Source organism: Pistacia vera, unplaced genomic scaffold (genome assembly GCF_008641045.1).
Source record: "Pistacia vera cultivar Batoury unplaced genomic scaffold, PisVer_v2 Contig578, whole genome shotgun sequence".
NCBI lineage: Eukaryota > Viridiplantae > Streptophyta > Magnoliopsida > Sapindales > Anacardiaceae > Pistacia > Pistacia vera.
In genome coordinates this window covers 1,084,047-1,107,037 of record NW_022196421.1, presented here as the reverse complement: position 1 = coordinate 1,107,037, position 22,991 = coordinate 1,084,047, and the positions used below count along the sequence as shown (strand labels likewise).

Sequence of the window (22,991 nt, the reverse complement as noted above, 5' to 3'; positions counted from 1 at the left end):
AAATATTAATAATACATGGTGTTTGATAAAATGATCTATCAATCAAATGTCGCCATTTAATGTTAAACTTCTCCTAACTTGAGGTCAAAGTAGCATATTAAATGTGATGATAATAATAGGTAAATTTCACTTAGTTTTATTGAAATAATTATTTTCTTTTGTGGGTCACGAGGATAACCCTCTCAATAAAAAGAATACTACATATACAAACTCTTAATATTGTATAAACTAATGTGTTTTAATATAATTAGATAAATCATATTTGGAGATAAATTTAAAAAATAAAGGAGATAATATATCAAACACACAAAGTTGTATATGTAGTATTATTCTTATTTAAATTAAGGTCTTATGATAAACTCATAATAATACATACAAGTGTATAATTAGGGTATAGTTTTACTGTTTACACTTTGCACGCATCGGATACAAAACATGTAAGTATACGGTTCATCTCGAATTCTTCTTTTATCGTTGGTTCAATAATGCATGACCTCGAGAGACAATTACATAAAATTTTATAATTAAATAGGACAAGCATATAGACTATTTACATGTGGAACTTGAGAAAGAAAAGAAATGTTTTATCAAAGTTGATCTTTTAGCCTTTGAGTGCATGATACAGAAACATATTAATAATTGTGATTAAAGTATTAATTAACACATAATTAATCATATTAGCAAAGCTACTTTGGCAGGGAAAAACAAAACCATTAAATTAATTAGAATAGAACCCACAAAACGTAAAACCAAAGAAAAGATTCTAAACCACCCCTGAGTGGTTAAATGGGGTGATAATGACTCTTGAGTGTATTACTCAAAAGGTCTTGAGTTCGATTGCTAAGAGAGATGGCCATTGGAGGGTTCACTCGATCGTTAACTTCAGAGCTCCAAGGGTTTAAAGAGGTGGCCACTGGAGGGTTTATCCAGTCGTTAACTTCAAAGTCCGAGAGATTAGTTAAGATGTACGCAAGCTTGGCCCAAACATCTCTGGTCAAAAAAAATAAAAAAATAAACGATTCTATGGGAATAATTATTTTGTTCTAAGCATCTAATTTTCCCAAGTTATTGATTGTTTGGAATTTTATGCCCAAATTGTGGGGAGTCTTAATCTTTATTAGTGGCCACGCATCAGTCAATTAAGCACTTAATTTGCTTGGAGAAGTGCTTGTTGACGTGTTAAGCCACTTTCATATATGTCAAAATTCCTTTTTGGTTTGTCAAAATTTAAGTGGCAGTCTACTTAGACTACTTTTTTTATTATTATTATTTCTTAATGGATGATAGCTTGAGACTACTATAAAATTCAATACATGAATTTGTAATATCAATCAATAAGCTGTAATTATATTCAATCAGAGGATATATTTGTTTTACTTTAAGACTTTTTAGAATCACGATCATAGAATTAATCATTAAATTATAATCGTAATTTATTCGAGTCAACGCAAAGATAGATGATTGGTTGTAGTTAAAACTGTTTTCAGTGCATGGAGCTATTTGAGCCGAGTCATGACCATAAGGGTATATAGTAAGCCACTGATGACTCAACCAATTCAACATTGTTGGAAAGTTGGATACTTGTGGCTCTAAAGAAGCCCAACAATATATCGTGGACGTGACTAGAAAATTTTAGGTGAAACTGATTTAATTTGTGTACACTTTTCTATATTAAATTATGAATAATAGTATAAAAGTGAATAAAATAAATAAATACATATATGATATAATACCGAGTTAATGACATTAATCCCACGGTTTATATTATAATAAGAGAAATTTTTGCATCGTTCATGAACTGTTGGTTAACTATTAAAATATATGTTATTATAAATTATTAAATTTTACCGAATTGATCTCTTATCATTTATTTTAACACCTAAAATTTAATAGTAAACCTTTTAATAAATTTAAAAAAAAATTTAATAATAAAATCGTATATGAGATTATATTATGACTGAATGTAGTTTCGAATGACATGGTGTACATGTGTCATCTCAAGTTTTTTCTTCTCTTAGGCAATGATGAAAAATCTTCTATAGGAGTCTTAAACTTTTTTTTTTTTTTTCTTTTAATTAAAATAATGATAATGGGAATGGAAGCTAATGGCAGGACAGCCGACAGCTTGCCAATTAATTATGGAAGAGTTGTGTGGTTATTTAATTGCTTAGAGATATGGTTAGGTTTGTGTTTGATTTTCATTAATATCAAATAAAGTTTGCATAAGAAAAGTTACACAAGAATGTGAACTTTTAGAAGGCTTGATTCAACCAAAATTTAATAAACACTAGTCATACTATCTCAAAATATAGGGATTACAGTTTGATTTGGCTAGATTTTCCGATTCGTTAAAAAGAATAGTGGATCGTGGAAAAGGTTTCAATCAAATGTAGAGAACTCAATTTCAAAATCATCGACACAATCAATATATATATCGTTTGAGTATATATATATAATTAAGGATTGTCTTAACGTATACCTTAGGAACTCACATATTATGAGAAACCCTCACCTATTTTCCGAATGGGAAAGACCTAATAATTGAATGAAACCCTATAAAGTTTAGATATTTGAGAAGTGAGAAACATGAAATTTTTAAATATTCTTCCATGCATATGCCCCAATTGTGCAGGATGCTAATTTGAAGAACTCGAATTTAAAAATATCAAATAATGTTATCCACCACTATAGGGCTCTGCAACAATATCTCCATTAAAGTTCAATAATGCACAACATGGACATGGTTATATCAAGATATTTCTCCACTCAAAATAATCAAATATCATATAATATCAATCATTTGTATTTTCAACTATATTTTATGTTATCTTTGTGTTTCAGGTCCATGGACTTGAGGGTTAGTGTTTTGAGTCTGGTTTTCAAGCATAAATGTCCCCAGATCAGATTCAAAAGAAACTGAGCAAAAGATCACTGACAAGTCACACCATAAGTGTAAGTATTTTGGTATCCTCTACGGTTCAACCAAACGTATAAACACACCGTATTTGAAACTCAAACTTAAAAACCTGTTTTTTATCAAATGATTGAACTATTCTTGCTTAAAACTAATTACTTCTTCGACATGCATATTCACCTATCGTTGGAGTAGATCAAGTTGAGTCTAACTAACATAGAGATTTATAAGTCACAACAATACCAAAGCGATACCTAGAATAATGAGTAATTCACAAAAAAAAAAAAAAAAAAAAATTTGGAATGAATTAAACTCCTTCCCAATTTGTATGCAACTGTTAGTCATTAAACAAATAGCCCTCCAAGCCAAATAGTGACCTCACCCCACTTCAACTGAAAGACCTTTCTGGAACTAAACTCTAAAATACAGAATACATTTTGTACTATATCAGTTGTAGACTTAACTATTTTAAGATGGCATTGAGTTTTCCTTACAACAAAAATGCAATTACCTGATCTCGCAAAGCCAAACTCTTCACATGCTGTTCATCAATCCAATTGGGGAAGAAAAAAGACAGCTCAAGCTTGAGCAAGGAAGCTGTTAACTTGCTCGAAAATCCAGGAAATGTTGCAGTTTCTGCAAGAGCAGCTCACGAGTACCAAAAAGAGGTTTTCCAACAGCAAGCCAATCCTTCTCAAGAAGACCAGCTTTGGCACTACTAATCATCTCGTCATGGAAAGCAGAGACAATACAATAGATTGAGGTCTTCAGAACATCAGCCATGGCGTATGCTTTTGGATGTAGTTGGCCACTTTTCTTCTTTCCTATTCCAACGTCTCTTCTGCCGGTGTCCAATGCAGCCCATTTAATACCAGCTGGTCCCATCAAATGATGAGGCGGTTGCAAATTAGTCTTCTTCCCCATAAAAGCTTCAACAGCAAGCAGGCAGGACAGAAGGGTGGTGATAACAGCAGCGTTACTACCAGAAAGTTGAGCAACCCCAAACCTGTCTTCCTTGCGTGAGTGTGCAGTCAACGCAGAGACTGCCCGGGCACACCAAGCACATAGCTGCAAAATTTGGCCCAAGTCATTGGATTAGTTAATTTGTCATCATAATTCACACAAAGCAGACTTACAACATGCCCAATCTTTAATTTTGTCTAATCTATAGCACAAGAAATGTCTTAATGAAAAGTTTATTCCAAGATTCTCAAAGTTTTGAATGATTGTACAAATAGTATTCTAAGCATCAAAACATAATAATCTGAAGGAAAAAAAAAAAAGAATCATGAACAGAGAGTACAAGTCATTAACACCTTTTATTCTTCACATACATCAGCATCTTTTCAGGAATGCAAACAGAAGCAGTTACAGAAACAATAAAGATTAAAAAAAAAAAAAAACACATAATCAGTACTTCACTAAATATAGAAAATTCTCACAATTTCAAGACATAAAAGACTAAACAAAGATTGATTCAGACCACTTTCTCAAGCTAATTCAACAGACAACCCACTAATACCATTAAACAATGTCTAATACCTCTGTAAACCATATGCTAAATTCTAAGCATCTAAGATGAAAACACACTTGACTACATATTTGTCAAATTTAATTTTGCTAATCCAAGATATTCTTCTGTGGAGCTCAAATGCAACATAGAGTCAATATTCTCACTGTTCTTCTTCTTCTTCTTTCTTTTTTATTTTTCCAAGCATGAAACATAATAAACTTGTATTACTAAAAAAGAAAGAGTTAACAGAGGAGAAAGAAGGGAACAAGCAGTCTTCCATTTAACCTCCAATAGAGTATTTTTCAGCAATAAATGCAGTATTTTGAAAAGAAATAGCCCATTTCAACTTTGAAGCCATTAAAAGATTATACCATAAGTACAAAGCAACAGCACAAGACAGAGAGAAAATGATGTTTAATGCTAATAGTTTCTAAAAATGGACAAGAAGAGTCATGAACAGCTGATGGCTTCTAAGTATATACGATTAAGATCACACAATTTTATTCATGTCACATTGAAACAAGTGCTGTCATGAAAAATATCCGTTGACAACGACTAGAGCCCCTAACTACTCCATTGGAGCCTCAACCATTTTTGTGAAAGCCATATTTATATCAAATGACAGCATTCTATAGAGAACTACCCTCCCAAGCATAAGCACTTTCTTAACCAAGCAAGATTTCTTTCAACTAAACCACCCACACCAAATCCCATTTACAATGCTTGAATCACTACTTTCCACCTCACCATCTCTTTTACCTTCCCCGAATCCCCCACCAATAAAAAAACTATTATGAGCATTTCCATCTCTTTGCCACATTAATTTGGATTCAAAAGAAAGAATGAAAGCATGGAGACCAGAAAAGACGACTGCAGTAACAATTACATAGATCCTCTGAACTTGCTTAAACAGAGTGGTGTCACACAAGATAAAAAAAATACAAAAATTCAAATTAAACAAACTATCAACTGCAAGCACATGCACATGAATATATTAAATTGCACCCATAAGTTCAATCAACAACAATTTCTTATACCTGAAAGTTGTCCAATGGTTCAGAAGACTTTGAATCTACATGCAAGTCAGTTGGCAACTGCATCTGTCTGGAAAGTTGGCAGGCTTTGTCCATAGACCCAGCTTCCATACTTTCACCCAACTTTGTTGCAAGCTGTTCCAGAGGCCTCAAGCATACAGCTACGACTCTTCTGTAAGTCTCACTAGTTTCTTCAAAGAAAGCAGCTCGCCGCCAAGTATCAACATTTTTCTCACAAACCATACAGAGATCAAGATATGCCAGATACTGTAGAAGAGAACTTGAGGTGCTCTCCTCCAAAGCTGCAAGAAGAGGCTCACTTGGATTTGTTTCTGCCGCTGCTGTTCCTTTTGGTGGTGCAAATATCAACCTTTTTGTATGTAGCACCTACACAGGAATGTAAGGATATCACATAAAGTATACATGCACATATATGCACAGAAAATAATCCTTGAAGGAAGACACAACCCTTCCCCCTTCCTCCTTTTTCTTTCTTTATACGAAGTTACAAAACCATTGCCTAGCAACTACAGAAATTGTAATGGTTAAAGATTAAAAAAATAAACTGCAACATTAGGATTACATTCAAAATCATACACTACAAACATATGCTGCAGGTGAGAATTCCGTATTCGAAACTCTAATGATCTTCTTCTGACATCCATACTAGCCAAAAAATTACAGAATTGACCCATCAACTTTTTATATATTTTCAACAAGAAAGCTATGGATATTTTATAGCCATTGAATAACATTAATAGTTCTTCCTGCAATCTGCTATTTATCCATAGAAAAAAAATAGATCTGAAGTAGCAGTTGAAATTCAAAAACCATAAAACTGAGATCTTTTAAAGACCTGAAACAACCAATATTTAAATTGAAAAAGAAAAACTAACCCGATGTAAATGGTGACTTAATTCCCAACATAGGAACACAGAAAAAATCCCAACGTAAAACATAATCTGCTCAGCAATAAACTTTCCAAAGGTTACTTTCTTAGAGTCTGCAACAAAAACTACCGGCACAGCTGATAACAAGTAAGCTGCAGCTGAAAACTGTAAGGCCTTTCCAATAGCAACACAGAGTGCCACCTTGAAACTGAAGAAAGGGAGGCGCTACAACACAGACATATAAAATCAATTATCATTTCATAACAAGAAGGCTAATGAAACTAGAATACCATGATAAAGAACACTACATGCAGAATCCTCAAGACCTTAAAATTAAAAATTAATACGATTAGCCCATTACAAGCTCCAAGCTCTGCAAACATATGGAAACGTATAACTTGTAAGATCTTACAAGTCTGACAAGTGTGTCAATACCAACTGCAATTATAAATGATCCATGAATCAATCAGTTGTTTATTGAGCTCATCGTTCAAACAGGTGATTCAAATATAACATTTTTTTTTTTTTTTGTTCCATAACCAAGAAATCTTCACAAACCTTTCAACAAACTCCATTTTAAAACCCTAAGCCCTTAGAGTTTAATATGGAACATAACTTGCTTTTAAAATTTTATCAAGGATTTCAATGCCAAGTTGCCAACATTACAAAATGATAATAACTCAATCAAAGATTCAAAGAACCAACCTGAACAATGGGAAACTTCNATGCAGAATCCTCAAGACCTTAAAATTAAAAATTAATACGATTAGCCCATTACAAGCTCCAAGCTCTGCAAACATATGGAAACGTATAACTTGTAAGATCTTACAAGTCTGACAAGTGTGTCAATACCAACTGCAATTATAAATGATCCACGAATCAATCAGTTGTTTATTGAGCTCATCGTTCAAACAGGTGATTCAAATATAACATTTTTTTTTTTTTTTTTTTTGTTCCATAACCAAGAAATCTTCACAAACCTTTCAACAAACTCCATTTTAAAACCCTAAGCCCTTAGAGTTTAATATGGAACATAACTTGCTTTTAAAATTTTATCAAGGATTTCAATGCCAAGTTGCCAACATTACAAAATGATAATAACTCAATCAAAGATTCAAAGAACCAACCTGAACAATGGGAAACTTCAAAACCCATTTATGATTATAAACATAAAACAAACCATAAAGCAACCCACAAACGGAACCCCTAAACCCCAGTTTCCAAATCAACTCAGCTCCATCATAATCCTTCACCCAACAAACACACGGCACCGACACGCCCCCCGACACGGAGGCCACCGCCACAAACAGCCCAAGGCGGAGAGAGAGCAGGGCGCGGCGGCGGAAATCGAGAGTCCATGAAGAGAAGGGGGCAAGGACGAGCTGGAGGAGGGAAAGAGGGCGAGTGGGGGCAGGAGAGGCCGCGAGGGAGAGAGAAAAGGAGAAAGTTAAGTGGGAAAAGAGAAAGAGAGTGAAAGCGAAAAGAGTTGCGAGGAAAGAAGAAGTAGTAGGGAGAAAGAAGAGTTTGAAGAGAAGAAAAATGAGAGAGGAGGAGATTGATTGCCAGATTAAGAAGCCCAAGTGGCGATTGTAGATGATGGTTTCGAAAGGTGAAGGCATTTGAGGGTTTTTGGTTTGGGCAAGAAGACGGAGGAGAGACTAAAAAGGAGAGTGATATTGGGGCGGGAATCCGTGAGGGGCCCTTTTGTCAAAAATCAAATGTTGAGAGATCTCTATAGTACCTGATTAATAGTGTTCATAATAAAGTTGTCTGTCCTCGGACTCTTCACGCTAGCCTAAATAGATTTTACAAGATTATAAGGTGCGTTTTGCTATACTAAATCATTGTATCGCTACTTTAACGTAAAACTCTTAAAATTATATCCAACAATTTGTAAATTAAATACATAAAACTTAACCATTTGACCTATAATGGGATAGTAAGACTTTAGGTTACCTACCTAAAGTCTTAATCTTGTATTTAAGTCTAACCAAGTTGTCACTTGTTTTAAAAGCTAGACCGGACCAGCTGGTCAAATCAGGACCCGACAATCTCTCTGATCCGTTGAGGTTCCAAGGAGTTTCATATTTTTCAAAGTTGTGAGGACTACTTGATGATTTTATAGGGATGATTTGAAATGTTTCAAAAATGACTAATAAACCTTTTCAGGGCATTTTTTAAATAAATTAAAATTTTATAGCCTAATTTATAATTTTATAGGGATATTTTATAACAAAAATGCTATATCCATCGAAAAGTTGCACCGAAAAATTATATCAAAACAGTGAAAGCAGTCACATTGAACGATTGAATACTAACATAAATGAACAACCGTCTAATATTTTAGATGACTGTCCATACATTTCAGACAATCATTCATAAAATTATGGACGACCGTCCAAAATTGTGTTGTTAAAAAAGAAAAACAATAAACGTCCGTCCAAAAGATTTCTACATACCCTTCACGTTTCTCAATATCATCTTTGTCTTTGTTTGGGAATTTCTTTTCAAAGTCAAAGATTTCTGCACTTTTGTAACCAAGGACATAGTAGAGTAATAAATAGCTCGTTTGGATCTTTCAAAGGAAAGGTTCTTATTTTCTTATTTTTTTTGTTGACTTCACTTAGCAAGCCCCTCCCTCTTTCATGATCGAATAGCTTCTACTCAAACTACAGAAACCTCATCGAAGATGCCGCACCGACAAGAAGGCCAAGAATTCATTCTATTACAGGGGGGTTAAGGATGGATGGAAAAATTCCACTACCTCAGCAGCTACAGATACATCAGCATCACTTTCCTTGGATTGTTGAAAAGGGTATGGAAACATCTACCTGCACCTGCATATGTCTTTGCCTCAGTGTCTACTTACAGACCTCTTCCCTTCGGCCTTCTNAGGTTACCTACCTAAAGTCTTAATCTTGTATTTAATTCTAACCAAGTTGCCACCTGTTTTAGAAGCTAGACCGGACCAGCTGGTCAAATCAGGACCCGACAACCTCTCTGATCCGTTGAGGTTCCAAGGGGTTTCATATTTTTCAAAGTTGTGAGGAGTACTTGGTGATTTTATGGGGATGATTTGAAATGTTTCAAAAATGACTGATTAACTTTTTCAGGGCATTTTTGAAATAAATTAAAATTTGAGAGCCTAATTTATAATTTTATAGGGGTATTTTGTAACAAAAATGCTATATCCACCGAAAAGTTGCACCAAAAAATTACACCGAAACAGGTGGAAGCAACCATGTTGGACGATTGAATACTGACATAAATGGACAATTGTCCAATATTTTTGGATGACTGTCCATACATTTCGGACGATTGTTCATAGTATTATGGACGACCATCCAAAGTTATGTTGTTAAAAAAAAAAAAACAATGGATGGGCGTCCATATTCCAAAAGATTTGTGCATACCCATTACGTTTCTCTATGTCATCTTTGTCTTTGTTTGGGAATTTCTTTTCAAAGTCAAAGATTTAGGCACTTTTGTAACCAGGACATAGTAGAGTAATCAATAGCTCGTTTGGATCTTTCAAAGGAAAGGTTCTTATTTTCTTTTTTTTTTTTTTTTGTTAACTTCACTTAGCAAGCCCCTCCCTCTTTCATGATCGAATAGCTTCTACTCAAACTACAGAAACCTCATCGAAGATGCCACACCGACAAGAAGGCCAAGAATTCCTTCTATTACAAGGGGGTTAAGGATGGATGGAAAAATTCTACTACCTCAGCAGCTACAGATACATCAGCGTCACTTTCCTTGGATTGTTGAAAAGGGTATGGAAACATCCACCTGCACCTGCATATGTCTTTGCCTCAGTGTCTACTTACAGACCTCTTCCCTTCGGCCTTCATTCCCTCATACCCTTTCGCTTCGTAAACCATGCTCGAGCTCTTCCCGAAGCTGAAAAAGGTTATTATAAATTTATATTAAAGTCTTTGAATCTTCTCTTGTTCAAGACCTGACCGGAGAATGCTATAGAGGATCCTTGGTTGGAAAAGTTTCCACGCGATCTTCATACTTCCTTACTTTTTTTTTTTTTTTCACTTCCTTACTAGTTTTTAGATAAAAAAAAAAAAGAAAAAAACAAGAATAGTATAGACGGCCGTCTCTAATTTTTTAGTATTAATATTAATATAGATTTCCATCTCAATTGTCACGTCAGCTTTAAAAAAAAAAATAATAATAAGAAGGTAAACAATGGTGATGTAATGTTAAAATTGTAATTTGTAACTAATGGGAGGCTTTTCCTCCATTATTTTTATCCTACAAATAAAACACACTACACAGTACACAATTTTGAGCAATTTCCCCTATTCTCTCCCTCTAGAATTTCCTCTCATTTTCTGACAAGAAGAAAATAAATCATATAAAAAAACTAAGGAAATCGGCAAAAATATTTCAGAAATTTTCACATGAATCACCTATTATTAATTTTTTTTTCTCCGATATATTCTTTATCACCATGGAACAACAAAAGGCTTGAAAGAGATTCTTCTCAAATGTCAGCGACGTCATTGATCTCCTGAGGAAAACGAAAAATAAAAATCAGAGCTGATTATATCAAGAAAAAGTGAACCGGAATATGAGAACCAATTCCACATCCACTCCCATAGCTTTGCTGCTTCAGTAGTTTACCTTGTTTTCGAGCACTGCACCATCAGGAATTTCCAGTTTCATCCCAGGTTTAGCAGCAATATTTACTCTTCCCTGAAAAGTAAAAAAGGCAAAATCAATTCATGGTTGTAAAAAGAAACTACAATGAACAAAGCACTAGTCTCCATCGTCTGCAACACCAAAAACACCAACCTTGATGCTAGTGGGATTAATCTTAAGACCTCTTATATAATGATACGATATTTTACCAGCAAATTATCTAATACCAACTTTCAGTTGAAAGTACACACCATTAGATCAAACATGCGAAGAATGTAGAAAGAAGAGAGACACTGCAGCGAAAGGTACAAAATGAATACCTTGAGCGTTATACCAGCCCCAAACCAGACATCACCTGCCACCTTCAAGCTATCGAGCTTGATGATGCTAGGAATGGACTTGAAGCGACTTAGGAAGTCACTAACCTAAGAAAGAATGGAATAAAAATTCAGAACATGAGGAATGCGATATGTTCAATAATAAAATTATTATAGGTCACAAAAAAAAATTTCACCTTTTCAAATTCAGGTCCCAATTCAATAGAAGGATTTGAAGGATTATTTCTAGCATTGTTTCGAACTAAGATTCCATCAATAGAGGAGTACAAATCTGACTGCAGAATAAATAAAGGTCGTCAACAAAGTGAATAATAAGCATTCATGTTTATTTTTTCAGTTGTACCATGACATTGTAGTATCACCTGGAGAAGAAGTAAGTCTGATGTTGAATTCAGTGGAAGAAAACGAGATGGAGGGACATTGATACTCATAGTGTGATCAAAGAACTGGCTTAACCATAAAATGATGATAAGACACAGTACAAATTAGTAGTATAGAACCCAAGGATGTAATATATATGAGAATACCCGTATTGCTGAACCAGCTGCTGTGTCTTGCAAATTAATTTGATAACCATTTTCTTCCTGGAACAACAGTAATTTTGTAAATTTCTTGTTAATGAATTAAGTCGCGTCCCTCAGAGAATAATAAAAGAATGGTACCTTTGAAGCAGAAAGACTCTCCATCTTTAGTGCATCAGTATCTACAAGCCTTTTGACAGCTTTCAGATCCACCCACCTGACAAAAAATTAAATAAATCCAGATTTGAGAACATTCAGAGGTTATAAACAGAGTAAATCCCCAAAAACCTGGCTGTTGACTTACAAGTTTCTTGTATCAATAAATTTGAATTTTCCATCTGACTTTTTGATCATGAAAGAACAATAAAAAAGAACATCAGCTGGCATACTAAGCAAAAAACAATGCTGAATATAATCATGCTAACAAAATAGTAAAAATTCCGTCAATCCCTACTAGAGGTAAAACAAGGCACTATAACTTACATGTTTAGCAGGATTTTGAGTGATATTCACAAGCTGCAATACATTATTACATGGACAGCATTAGTTTAAATATGATAAGAGACATAAATAGAAGAATAAAATCATTTCCCAGTTGCTTCTCCACAGCCCAATTATACCATCAAAACTTGATAAAAATTAAAAAAAACTTATATCCCAGATCCAGAACCTAGACAAATAAGACTCACCTGATACTTTCCTTGTCGCAAATTAATCATACTATTTCTCAAATCAATTGAAGTGGTTGGTGTCACCTGAAAGACATAAATTTTATTACAAAGAAAAACCTATGAGCCAAAGCCAAATAATTATAAAGAACAGAAATCATCCCTCAGTACCTCCATGCAGTATTCAATCTTGTTTTGAATCAAATGATTCAAGATTTCTAAATCATAAATCAAGGGGCACAATCATCATCACCACTTACTCATAACAAAAGAGAACGCAATCAAGTACAAGGATATACTAAAATAATTATGACAAACAAATTTAAACCATGATGGGGGGATACTTGGGTCAACAACAGCTGCTGCATTATCTGCATGAACCACAAGGGCATACTCCTTACCCTGGAAAAGAAATCAAAGATGTTAGTTGGAACTTAGAATAAATTATAGGCTTACACCTCCCTCCCCTACCAGGAGCTCTAATTTCATTTTTATCATTTCTCCAGTTAAATGGAGATATAAGAAAGAACATGTTCACAATTAAAACAAAAGAACTACCTGTGACAATAACACATCAAGAGTACCACTCTTCATCAGGGAAAGAAAAACTGCACCATGGTCAGAAGGATGCCTTCACAGCACACAAAATAGCACAATCCATTAGAAAGTTTCTACAAAGTCAATAAAAGGCATATGCAAAATTATTGGAAGGTAAGAATTATTATGAGTAACACCACAAAAGACGTCACATAAATCTACTTTTATGTGAACTTAGGATTAATATTTTATTGTGAAAAATTGGAAAAAATAAATTTCTGATTCCACAAAGCAATCAATTTCATGTCTCTAATTCTATCAGCAAGAAGTTTATGATTATTTGATATAAACTCAAGGATAATATGAGAAAAGAGCAAAATCAGTTAATGGCGCACAACTTTTGATTTGACCAAAAAATTTCTCTATTCAGAAAACATAAGTCACATGAAAGAGCTTAAAAGCTGCTGAATCATAATAGGGAAACAAGGACTCCAAATCCAAACAAGTGAACAGAAAAAAAAAAAAAAAAAAAATCTGAAAAAGTTATTGTCCATTATCCCAGAAATTAGATAATCTAGTCAGTCATAAGTACAGAGAAACAAAAGAGGAAAAGACATACTGTTTATCTTTGCCAGTCTGTCCTTCTAATGGTTTCTGTTGAGATAGTAGGGTCAACAAAACAAATCTTGTTATTAATAACTCATAAATCAAGTTTTAAAGAAAATACTGTAGAATATGATGTACTAAACAAAAATTCATGGTAGATCCACTAACCTGGCTAAAAGAATGAATATCAATTTTTGAGGCGGAATATTTTTCCACAACCTGCATTGAACAGCTTAGATGAGGAGACTGGTAAAATCTTGAGGTCAAGAACAAAACAGAATGGCAATTACCTTTTGGGTATCATTATTTGTTTCAGTGGTGTCCATAAGTACTAAAGGAACATTGCATCCGAACTTGGAATTGAGAGACTACAAACAATTCAAACAGCAGGTTTAGGCACAAGCCAGACCAGAGGGAAAACCCGAAAAGAAAAAGAAAGAAAACAAGACATAACAGTAACACAAATATAATGCTGACCTGAAGGAAAACCCGAAAAGAGAGAATGAAAACAAGACATAAAAAGAACACAAATAAAATGCTGACCTCAATTTGATTAACCATCAAATCCATAAATGTCAACTTATCATGAACTTCAATTGCAGATCTGCATAAATAAAAGATAAAAATTAAATGCAAAAACTATTGATGGTGTAAATGAAATGAACTGCCATCACTAACACTCCAAAGATCATAGACATCTAAGGCACAAAAAAATTACACTAAACATTAGCATAGTAAATGACAACCGCACAAGAGATTTTCGTTGAGAGGCAATATAAGATAATTAAATTTAAAGCTTTTGAAAAAAAGTAAGAAATATTAGAAATTTATATTCATTAATGGGAATTCTATTCAACATTTATAAGTATCCAGTTTCTATATTTCGAAAACAAAGTTTATGTGGTAAGAAACTATACTCTTTTTTTACATTTCTACTAGCATTATAAAAGTTATGACATAACATAAGTTTTCATCTCATGCTCTTAGTTATTTTGCCAAAACAAGATACAAATTACAGAGGGAAAAAACAAAATCAAATTGAAGTGTTTTAGTTTCTAGGCTTGAATATTATGAAAAGAATTAGAAAAACAAATAAGGAACACAATAAAGATAAAGTAATCACAAATGCTAATCCTAACATAGGACTACAATGTTCCCATCCTCTAGAAACATCAGAATCTATATTTAGATTAGTACAGACAGTACATTCGGCATAGAGGGTCCTCTGAAAGAGGATATAAATGTGAAGATATAATCAATTCAACTACAAAATATGGAATGGGCTCAAAATTTCCAGAGACAATTAACACTTACTTGGGGCCACCAAAACCCATATTTGTTCCCAGAACTCCATTGAACTTTACCACCACTAGCTTGTCTAGAAACATCTTCACTTCCACAGTATCTGAAATTATAAAATGAGTGAAATAGGATCATAAGACAATAATAAGGGTGACAAAGATAAAATTCATTAGAGCAAACAAATGAAATGTAAAATTGAACTTAACACTACCTTCAGAAATAGGTGCTAAGCTGTCATAAGGAACAACTAGTACTTCATCTCTTAAACTATCAATCTCACTCTTCTTCTCGCTGTTTTCAATTTGTCCCACTTTCTCCCTTCAATTCAGAAACGAAATCAAGCCTTACAATTATGCCAACAAGGAAACAACAAACTTGAATAATGCGATTTAATGCCCTATAGTACTAACACTACGGAAAATGAAAGGAAGAGGGATGACAGAAGAAGAGTAATGATCTTCGCTAGGTCCTTTTTCTTTCACTTTTTTCCTGCTCTCCTATTTTTCTCATAATAAACAAAATAGATAAGCTATCAAGAAGGAAAAAAATATCCACAAATTACAGTCAAAAGTTCTCAACTTCTGAAACAGCAGAACAATAAAAAAATATGGTTACTCTGCACATGATTATTCAACCCAAAAACTAAAAAGGTAGATAATAATCAAAATGACATAATCTATATCCATACCATATTAGTATAGGAAATATTGATACCGGAAAAAATATCAAACTTAATAAGACTTGTATGAATTGCAATGTATTCATGAAATATAAACTAAGCGTGCATACCCGTATCCTACAATACTAGCATATGACACATTTATGAATGGCAAATTAGAATAAGACTCATACAATTATGAATTTACCACAAATGTTATTGTATGATAAAAAGTTGAAAACCAGAATTTGTTTTTCCTTACTAAACGTTCTCATCTTTATATAATACTCTATAAACATTCTTTATAAACTATTTAATGAAAACAATATCAAGCTTAATAAGATACGTATGAACTGCAATAGAACATAAAAATTTAAAGCAAAAATATGCATACCCATTTCCTTTTTTCCCATCAATGTTTTCTCTATCCTTCTTCAACAACCCCGACTTCTTTTGCTCAGCTAAAAATGTCTTAGTAATCATATTACACAACAAATACACAAACTGCACTGAATCATTCCCCGGTATCGGATACGTTATCTTGCTGTAAATCTCCCCTGGCATACTCGAATCCACCAAACCCACAATCGGAACCTGCAGCTTCGCCGCCTCCATTATCACCGACGACTTCCCCTCCGTATCTAACACCACCACACAGTCCGGCAACTTCGCGGGCGCGAACCTAATCTTCTTGTTCCTCGACCGAAACTTCTTCGGACTCAAACTGTTTGTCAAAAATCCCCCCATTCGGCACAGCGCGTTCATATTAGGGTTATAACACCCGATCTTCTTGGTCATTTGGACTATGATTTCGTCGAACAAAGGGTTCGTGTTGACGAACATGAACGAGGCTTGACGTTGCGCTAACAGAGAGATGAAGTGGCAGGCGCTTCGGAGACAAATTAGGGTTTTGTCCGAATCGATTATGGCCATTCCGTTACGGTTGCCGTAAGTGAACTGTTTGAAGTGGTGGGCCGCCACGCGCCGACCCAAGTGGGCGTTTGTGCTCAGAAGCTTTTGGATTATGATTGAGTGAAGCGTCATTGTAGGATTGTGAAGGTTTTGCGTTAGGCTTTAGATTGAAATTGATTCAGATTGAGAGGGAGGTGAGTGAGCTATGAAACGCAGCGTGGTATGAGTTTGTGAGTTGGGTTCGAGTTCATGGGTCAGTGAGTGAGTGAAGTCAGTGAAGCGGAGGTGATGGTGGTGATAGGGTTTATGGGAGAGTTCAAGAGGAAATTTAACCGGCAAGACCTCCCAAATAGGGACGGGCATAAAACCCGGCCCGCGGGAGCTGTCCCGACCCGTCCGAACAGGATGGGGTTTCCCTGAATCATTCAGGATTTAGGTTGGGATTTAACCCAAAATTAGTCTTGAAATTCGGGGACGGGCTGGGGTCGAGATAGGTTTGTGCCTGCCCCTCCCCGGTTTGGCCCCGTTTTGTCCCCACCTTAAAATCTCTGCCCCGACCCGTACACACACATACACACACACACATAGGGGTGTTCGGTTTCGGGTACCTTGCACTTTTTGAAGGAATCGAAACCGATAGTTCCTTCAAATCTGGAACCAAAACCGGAACCAACGGTTCCGGTTCCTAGGTACCCAAAACCAGAACCTGTAACAACTGTTCCGGTTCCGATTCCGGTTCTGGGTACCCTGTGAAATTACTAACCCCCCCAATAGTTTTTAAAATGGCAAAAAAGCTCTTAAAAACTTACAAATACCCTCCCACCTGGCACTTGTTAACAAAAATAAAACTACAAATTATAAAATCAAAATTACAAACTCCGTTACTTTGTAAAGGTAGATTCTCAAAAGTTAAACCAACTTACTTTAAATGTTATGAAATATTGTATTCACATTACTTTTTCTACAAAAGTTTTTATTAACCCCCATAATCTTTAATTTTATTTTAGATTAGTCTCAGTTCCCGGTTCTTGGTTCTGGTTCCGGTTCCTAACTATAGGAACCGGAACCGAAACCGCACAGTAACGGTTCCAAAAATTTGAAACCGAACCTACCCATTGACGACTGGTTCTGGGTAGGAACCAGAACCAGAACCAAACCTAGAGTACCCACCGGTTCCGGTTCCAACCGGTTCTTTTGAACACCCCTACACACACACACACACACACACACACACACACACACATATATATATACACAGAGTAAAACCTCTCTATAGTCATAATGGTGGAATTAACTCATTTTATTACTATAAGGAGGTTATAACTTAATGGAGGTGTAATTACAAAAATTAAAGTTTTGATTTTTTATTTTTTAATTCATGTTTTAGTAGTACAGTATTAGGATTTCAATTCATATTTTAGTAGTATTGGGATTTCAATTCAGCATTTCAATTGTCTACTTTTGAAATTGATTAAAGACCGTGTCTTGGAATCAGCAAAGATAATGTCATTGATGGAACTATAAATGCAGTTGATGCATAGTCAATTGATGTGAAGCCACAGACAATTGCCAATGGTTTTAAGCATTGCAAAATTAGGACCCTCTATTTTGATGAATTGCAAGTTACAAATGAAATAGACGTGAAAAATAAAAGAGTCATTGCAAAATTGAGTGATCAGATTCGACAATTTCACCACACTAATCGAATGGATATTAATATCTTCCTTGATCATCCAAATGAGCAACAAATCGTGTGTGCCTTAACCAAAGGAGAAATTATTGCTACAATTAGATAAAGAGATAAAGGAAATAATCCTAAGGATGATAGTACGGAAATACAAAAAGTTTCGTGCCATGAAGCTCTAAACATGTTTGAGAAGCTAAAACTATTTTAGCTTCAACAAGAAGGTGTTCATGCTAACAAGTTATTACATACTAGTAAGGTAAAAGATGTGATAACAACTCTAAAAATACAAATCATTGTCCCAAACAACTTTAGATAAATATTTTATTTCATCTTAAACATATAATGTAACATAACATATATGTTCTTGGTAATATACAGATAATTATCACTATGTGGAGATAATTTTCCTTAAGACGGGAATTAGAAAAATTATAACTTATTACAATGTGGAGTTTATTCTTATTTATAACTATCCCAAATTGGGACTAGAGCTTTTTATGACTATGTAGAATTTATTTCTATATAGAGTACCACTATAGAGAGGTTTTACTATATATATATATTAAAAAGTCAATCATATATATTATATATACCTATATTAATTTTAATATTTGAAAATCAATCATATATTATACCATGACAAATTATAATTGTGTAAGTATTTTCTAAAACCATATACAAATAGGTAATAAATAAAATTAGATTAAATATAATAAATCATTTTATATATATACATTATACATAATGTACTAATGTTATGAAACAAAAGTTATACATTATATATTCTATTTTATTTATTATACATTATATATAGTATACATTTGACATTATACATTGTACATTGTACATTATATATGGTAAATAAGTATAATGTATATAGCATATATATGTTATATATNCCCCAACAGTTTTTAAAATGGCAAAAAAGCTCTTAAAAACTTACAAATACCCCCCCACCTGGCACTTGTTAACAAAAATAAAACTACAAATTATAAATTCAAAATTACAAACTCCGTTACTTTGTAAAGGTAGATTCTCAAAAGTTAAACCAACTTACTTTAAATGTTATGAAATATAAATATAAATGTATTCACATTACTTTTTCTACAAAAGTTTTTATTAACCCCCATAATCTTTAATTTTATTTTATATTAGTCTCAGTTCCTGGTTCCTGGTTCCTGGTTCTGGTTCTGGTTCCGGTTCCGGTTCCTAACTATAGGAACCGGAACCGGAATCGCACAGTAACAATTCCAAAAATTTGAAACCGGAATCTACCCATTGACGACTGGTTCTGGGTAAGAACCAGAACCAAACCCAGAGTACCCACCGGTTCCGGTTCCAACCGGTTCTTTTGAACACCCCTACACACACACACACACACACACACACACACACACACACACACACATATATATATATATACACAGAGTAAAACCTCTCTATAGTCATAATGGTGGAATTAACTCATTTTATTATTATAAGGAGGTTATAACTTAATGGAGGTGTAATTACAAAAATTATAATTTTTATTTTTTATTTTTTAATTCATGTTTTAGTAGTACAATATTAGGATTTCAATTCATATTTTAGTAGTATTGGGATTTCAATTCAGCACTTCAATTGTCTACTTTTGAAATTGATTAAAGACCGTGTCTTGGAATCAGCAAAGATAAATGTCATTGATGGAACTATAAATGCAGTTGATGCATGGTCAATTGATGTGAAGCCACAGACAATTGCCAATGGTTTTAAGCATTGCAAAATTAGGACTCTCTATTTTGATGAATTGCAAGTTACAAATGAAATAGACGAGAAAAATAAAAGAGTCATTGCAAAATTGAGTGATCAGATTCGACAATTTTACCACACTAATCAAATGGATATTAATGTCTTTCTTGATCATCCAAATGAGCAACAAATCGTGTATGTCTTAACCAAAGGAGAAATCATTGCTACAATTAGATAAGGAGATAAAGGAAATAATCCTAAGGATGATAGTACGGAAATACAAAAAGTTTCGTGCCATGAAACTCAAAACATGCTTGAGAAGCTAAAACTATTTTAGTTTCAACAAGAAGGTGTTCATGCTAACAAGTTATTACATACTAGTAAGGTAAAAGATGTGATAACAACTCTAAAAATACAAATCATTGTCCCAAATAACTTTAGATAAATATTTTATTTCATCTTAAACATATAATGTAACATAACATATATGTTCTTGGTAATATACAGATAATTATCACTATGTGGAGATAATTTTCCTTAAGACGGGAATTAGAAAAATGATAACTTATTACAATGTGAAGTTTATTCTTATTTATAACTATCCCAAATTGGGACTAGAGTTTTTTATGACTATGTAGAATTTATTCCTATATAGAGTACCACTATAAAGAGGTTTTAACATATATAATATATATCTATATTATATATATTATATAATATATATAATATATATAATGATTTTTCAAATTTATAATTTTTATGTTTTTAATCAATCAAAATACCAAATGATATATATACATATATAACTATGATTATAGATAATAACATATTATGTATAATATAAATACCATATATATGCTATATACATTATACTTATTTACCATATATAATGTACAATGTACAATGTATAATGTCAAATGTATACTATATATAATGTACAATAAATAATATAGAGAATATATAATGTATAACTTTTGTTTCATAACATTAGTATATTATGTATAATGTATATATATAAAATGATTTATTATATTTAATCTAATTTTATTTATTACCTATTTGTATATGGTTTTAGAAAATACTTACACAATTATAATTTGTCATGGTATAATATATGATTGATAAAAAAGTCAATCATATATATTATATATACCTATATTAATTTTAATATTTGAAATCAATCATATATTATACCATGATAAATTATAATTGTGTAAGTATTTTCTAAAACCATATACAAATAGGTAATAAATAAAATTAGATTAAATATAATAAATCATTTTATATATATACATTATACATAATATACTAATGTTATGAAACAAAAGTTATACATTATATATTCTCTATATTATTTATTGTACATTATATATAGTATACATTTGACATTATACATTGTACATTGTACATTATATATGGTAAATAAGTATAATGTATATAGCATATATATGTTATATATTATACATAATATGTTATTATCTATAATCATATGTTATATATGTATAATATATCATTTGGTATTTTGATTGATTATAATAAATCAATAAATCATTATAATTATTTTTTTTTTTTTTGTTCCTCATTGAATCATTATTTTAATTCTATTATCTAATTGTCATTGTTATATTATGATAGCTATTTATTTAAAATTTATTATAATATATATGGTAGTTATTTATTTAGAATTTATTATATATAAAAGAGACATTATAATATGTATGGTATAATTTATTTAAAATTTATTATAACACACTATATATTATGTATTATCATACATTATATATATATAATGTTATGTATTATTTAGAATATTAATGAGACATTATAATATATATAGTAATCTTTATATGGAATTTATTATTATACATTACATATTATACATTATACAAAATTCTATATAATTATTATACATTACACAAAATATGTTATAAAACAAAAATTATACATTATACATGATATGATATTATCCGCAATGATAATATCATATGTTAATACTTATTACTTAATACAATAATACATAATATTATACTGTTAATATATAATATATTTATATATATGTATAATGTATAATAATTATCATTTTGATATTTGGATTCATTATAATCATTAACCAGAGGCAGATCCAACATTTGTTGAGGGTGGGCATTTTAACAAAAAATACTAATATGTACAATTTTTTGATTTTGGCCTACCCTAACAGAATTATTAATTGAAAAAAAATATTAATGTATAATTAGTTTTTATTTTGGCCCACCCTAACAGAAATTTATGGATCCGTTATTGATTATAATAAATACATAAATCATTATAATTTTTTTTAATAATTATAAATAAAGTCTTTGACACCTTGTGGAGTGTAGACCTTGTCCTTCATTTTAAATGATTTTCAAATTTTTGATTCCATGTTTCCATTACGTAATTACCATTTTCTCTCGTTATGCTTCCATAATAACAGTTTTGCCCTTCATTTATAAACACAAATTATGCCCAAATCCATTCAACTCACGATGTAATATTGTAATCAAAGTTTGAAAGTGAAACCCTAAATCCCTTATCTAGTAAAAACGTTGCCGCTTGGTGTGCCTCTTCATCGTCAAACCTTCACCGAAATATCATTGCCTCTTCGCCGATTCTGACCTCCACATTTCATCGGTGGCTCTTTGCCTCTTCACCTCTTCTTTCTTCGTGCCCTTTGCGTCAAGATTCAAGAAAAATAGGTTTGTTTTCCTTTAAAGTTTTAGGCTTTCATCAGTTTTGGTTCATATGAGTGAAGATTTTATGTGTCATTTAGATTGATTGATTGAGTTATGCACTTATGCTTGAAGATTTTATCTGGGGTTTAAGGGTTTAGATTAATTGAGTTATGATTGAAGATTTTATCTAGGGTTTAAGGGTTTAGATTGGTTCGTGTGATGTGATTGAAGATTTTATGTGCTTGAAAATTTTGTATTTGCACTTTATGTTTGCACCTGTTGTGCAATGTGCAAACTGCAAACTGCACTACAGTTTATGTTTGTACCTGCACTGCAG

General features: G+C 32.6%; 2 protein-coding genes across 4 annotated transcripts; both read right to left on the bottom strand.

The window, feature by feature from the left end:
- Positions 1–3,081: 3,081 nt before the first annotated feature.
- Positions 3,082–8,046, bottom strand: LOC116109357. The gene is made up of 4 exons (XM_031395581.1): positions 7,479–8,046; positions 6,358–6,576; positions 5,465–5,848; positions 3,082–3,982 (listed from the first exon to the last, which is right to left on the bottom strand). The coding sequence occupies exons 1-4, from the start codon at positions 7,968–7,970 to the stop codon at positions 3,515–3,517; spliced, it is 1,563 nt and encodes a 520-aa protein (XP_031251441.1). The 5' UTR covers positions 7,971–8,046; the 3' UTR covers positions 3,082–3,514.
- A 2,746-nt stretch (positions 8,047–10,792) lies between these two features.
- Positions 10,793–16,877, bottom strand: LOC116109366 (UTP--glucose-1-phosphate uridylyltransferase-like). Of its 3 annotated transcripts, XM_031395596.1 has the most exons (20): positions 16,029–16,875; positions 15,188–15,294; positions 14,989–15,079; positions 14,218–14,278; positions 13,965–14,042; positions 13,843–13,893; positions 13,688–13,722; positions 13,090–13,162; positions 12,876–12,933; positions 12,703–12,749; positions 12,553–12,618; positions 12,347–12,379; positions 12,168–12,205; positions 12,005–12,080; positions 11,870–11,926; positions 11,705–11,788; positions 11,519–11,617; positions 11,325–11,429; positions 10,987–11,058; positions 10,793–10,873 (listed from the first exon to the last, which is right to left on the bottom strand). In XM_031395596.1, the coding sequence occupies exons 1-20, from the start codon at positions 16,676–16,678 to the stop codon at positions 10,847–10,849; spliced, it is 1,908 nt and encodes a 635-aa protein (XP_031251456.1). In that variant the 5' UTR covers positions 16,679–16,875; the 3' UTR covers positions 10,793–10,846. The 3 variants fall into 3 exon arrangements, 2 of the variants coding, with proteins under 2 accessions (XP_031251456.1, XP_031251457.1); XR_004124756.1 differs by lacking the exons at positions 10,793–10,873; positions 10,987–11,058; positions 11,325–11,429; positions 11,519–11,617 and having other exon boundaries at positions 12,168–12,201; positions 16,029–16,877; XM_031395597.1 differs by lacking the exons at positions 10,793–10,873; positions 10,987–11,058; positions 11,325–11,429; ... (1 more) ...; positions 11,705–11,788; positions 11,870–11,926 and having other exon boundaries at positions 12,004–12,080; positions 12,168–12,201; positions 16,029–16,877.
- Positions 16,878–22,991: the final 6,114 nt, after the last annotated feature.

Coding starts and splice junctions, on each gene's coding strand:
- LOC116109357 (XM_031395581.1), bottom strand. CDS start 7,970: ATGCCTTCACCTTTCGAAACCATCATCTACAATCGCCACTTGGGCTTC. Junction 6,577..7,478: donor TGAAGTTTCCCATTGTTCAG/GTTGGTTCTTTG, acceptor TCTGTGTTGTAG/CGCCTCCCTTTCTTCAGTTT. Junction 5,849..6,357: donor TAAGTCACCATTTACATCGG/GTTAGTTTTTCT, acceptor ATTCCTGTGTAG/GTGCTACATACAAAAAGGTT.
- LOC116109366 (XM_031395596.1), bottom strand. CDS start 16,678: ATGACGCTTCACTCAATCATAATCCAAAAGCTTCTGAGCACAAACGCC. Junction 13,163..13,687: donor CAGACTGGCAAAGATAAACA/GTATGTCTTTTC, acceptor TGTGCTGTGAAG/GCATCCTTCTGACCATGGTG. Junction 12,081..12,167: donor TTTATTGATACAAGAAACTT/GTAAGTCAACAG, acceptor ATTTTTTGTCAG/GTGGGTGGATCTGAAAGCTG.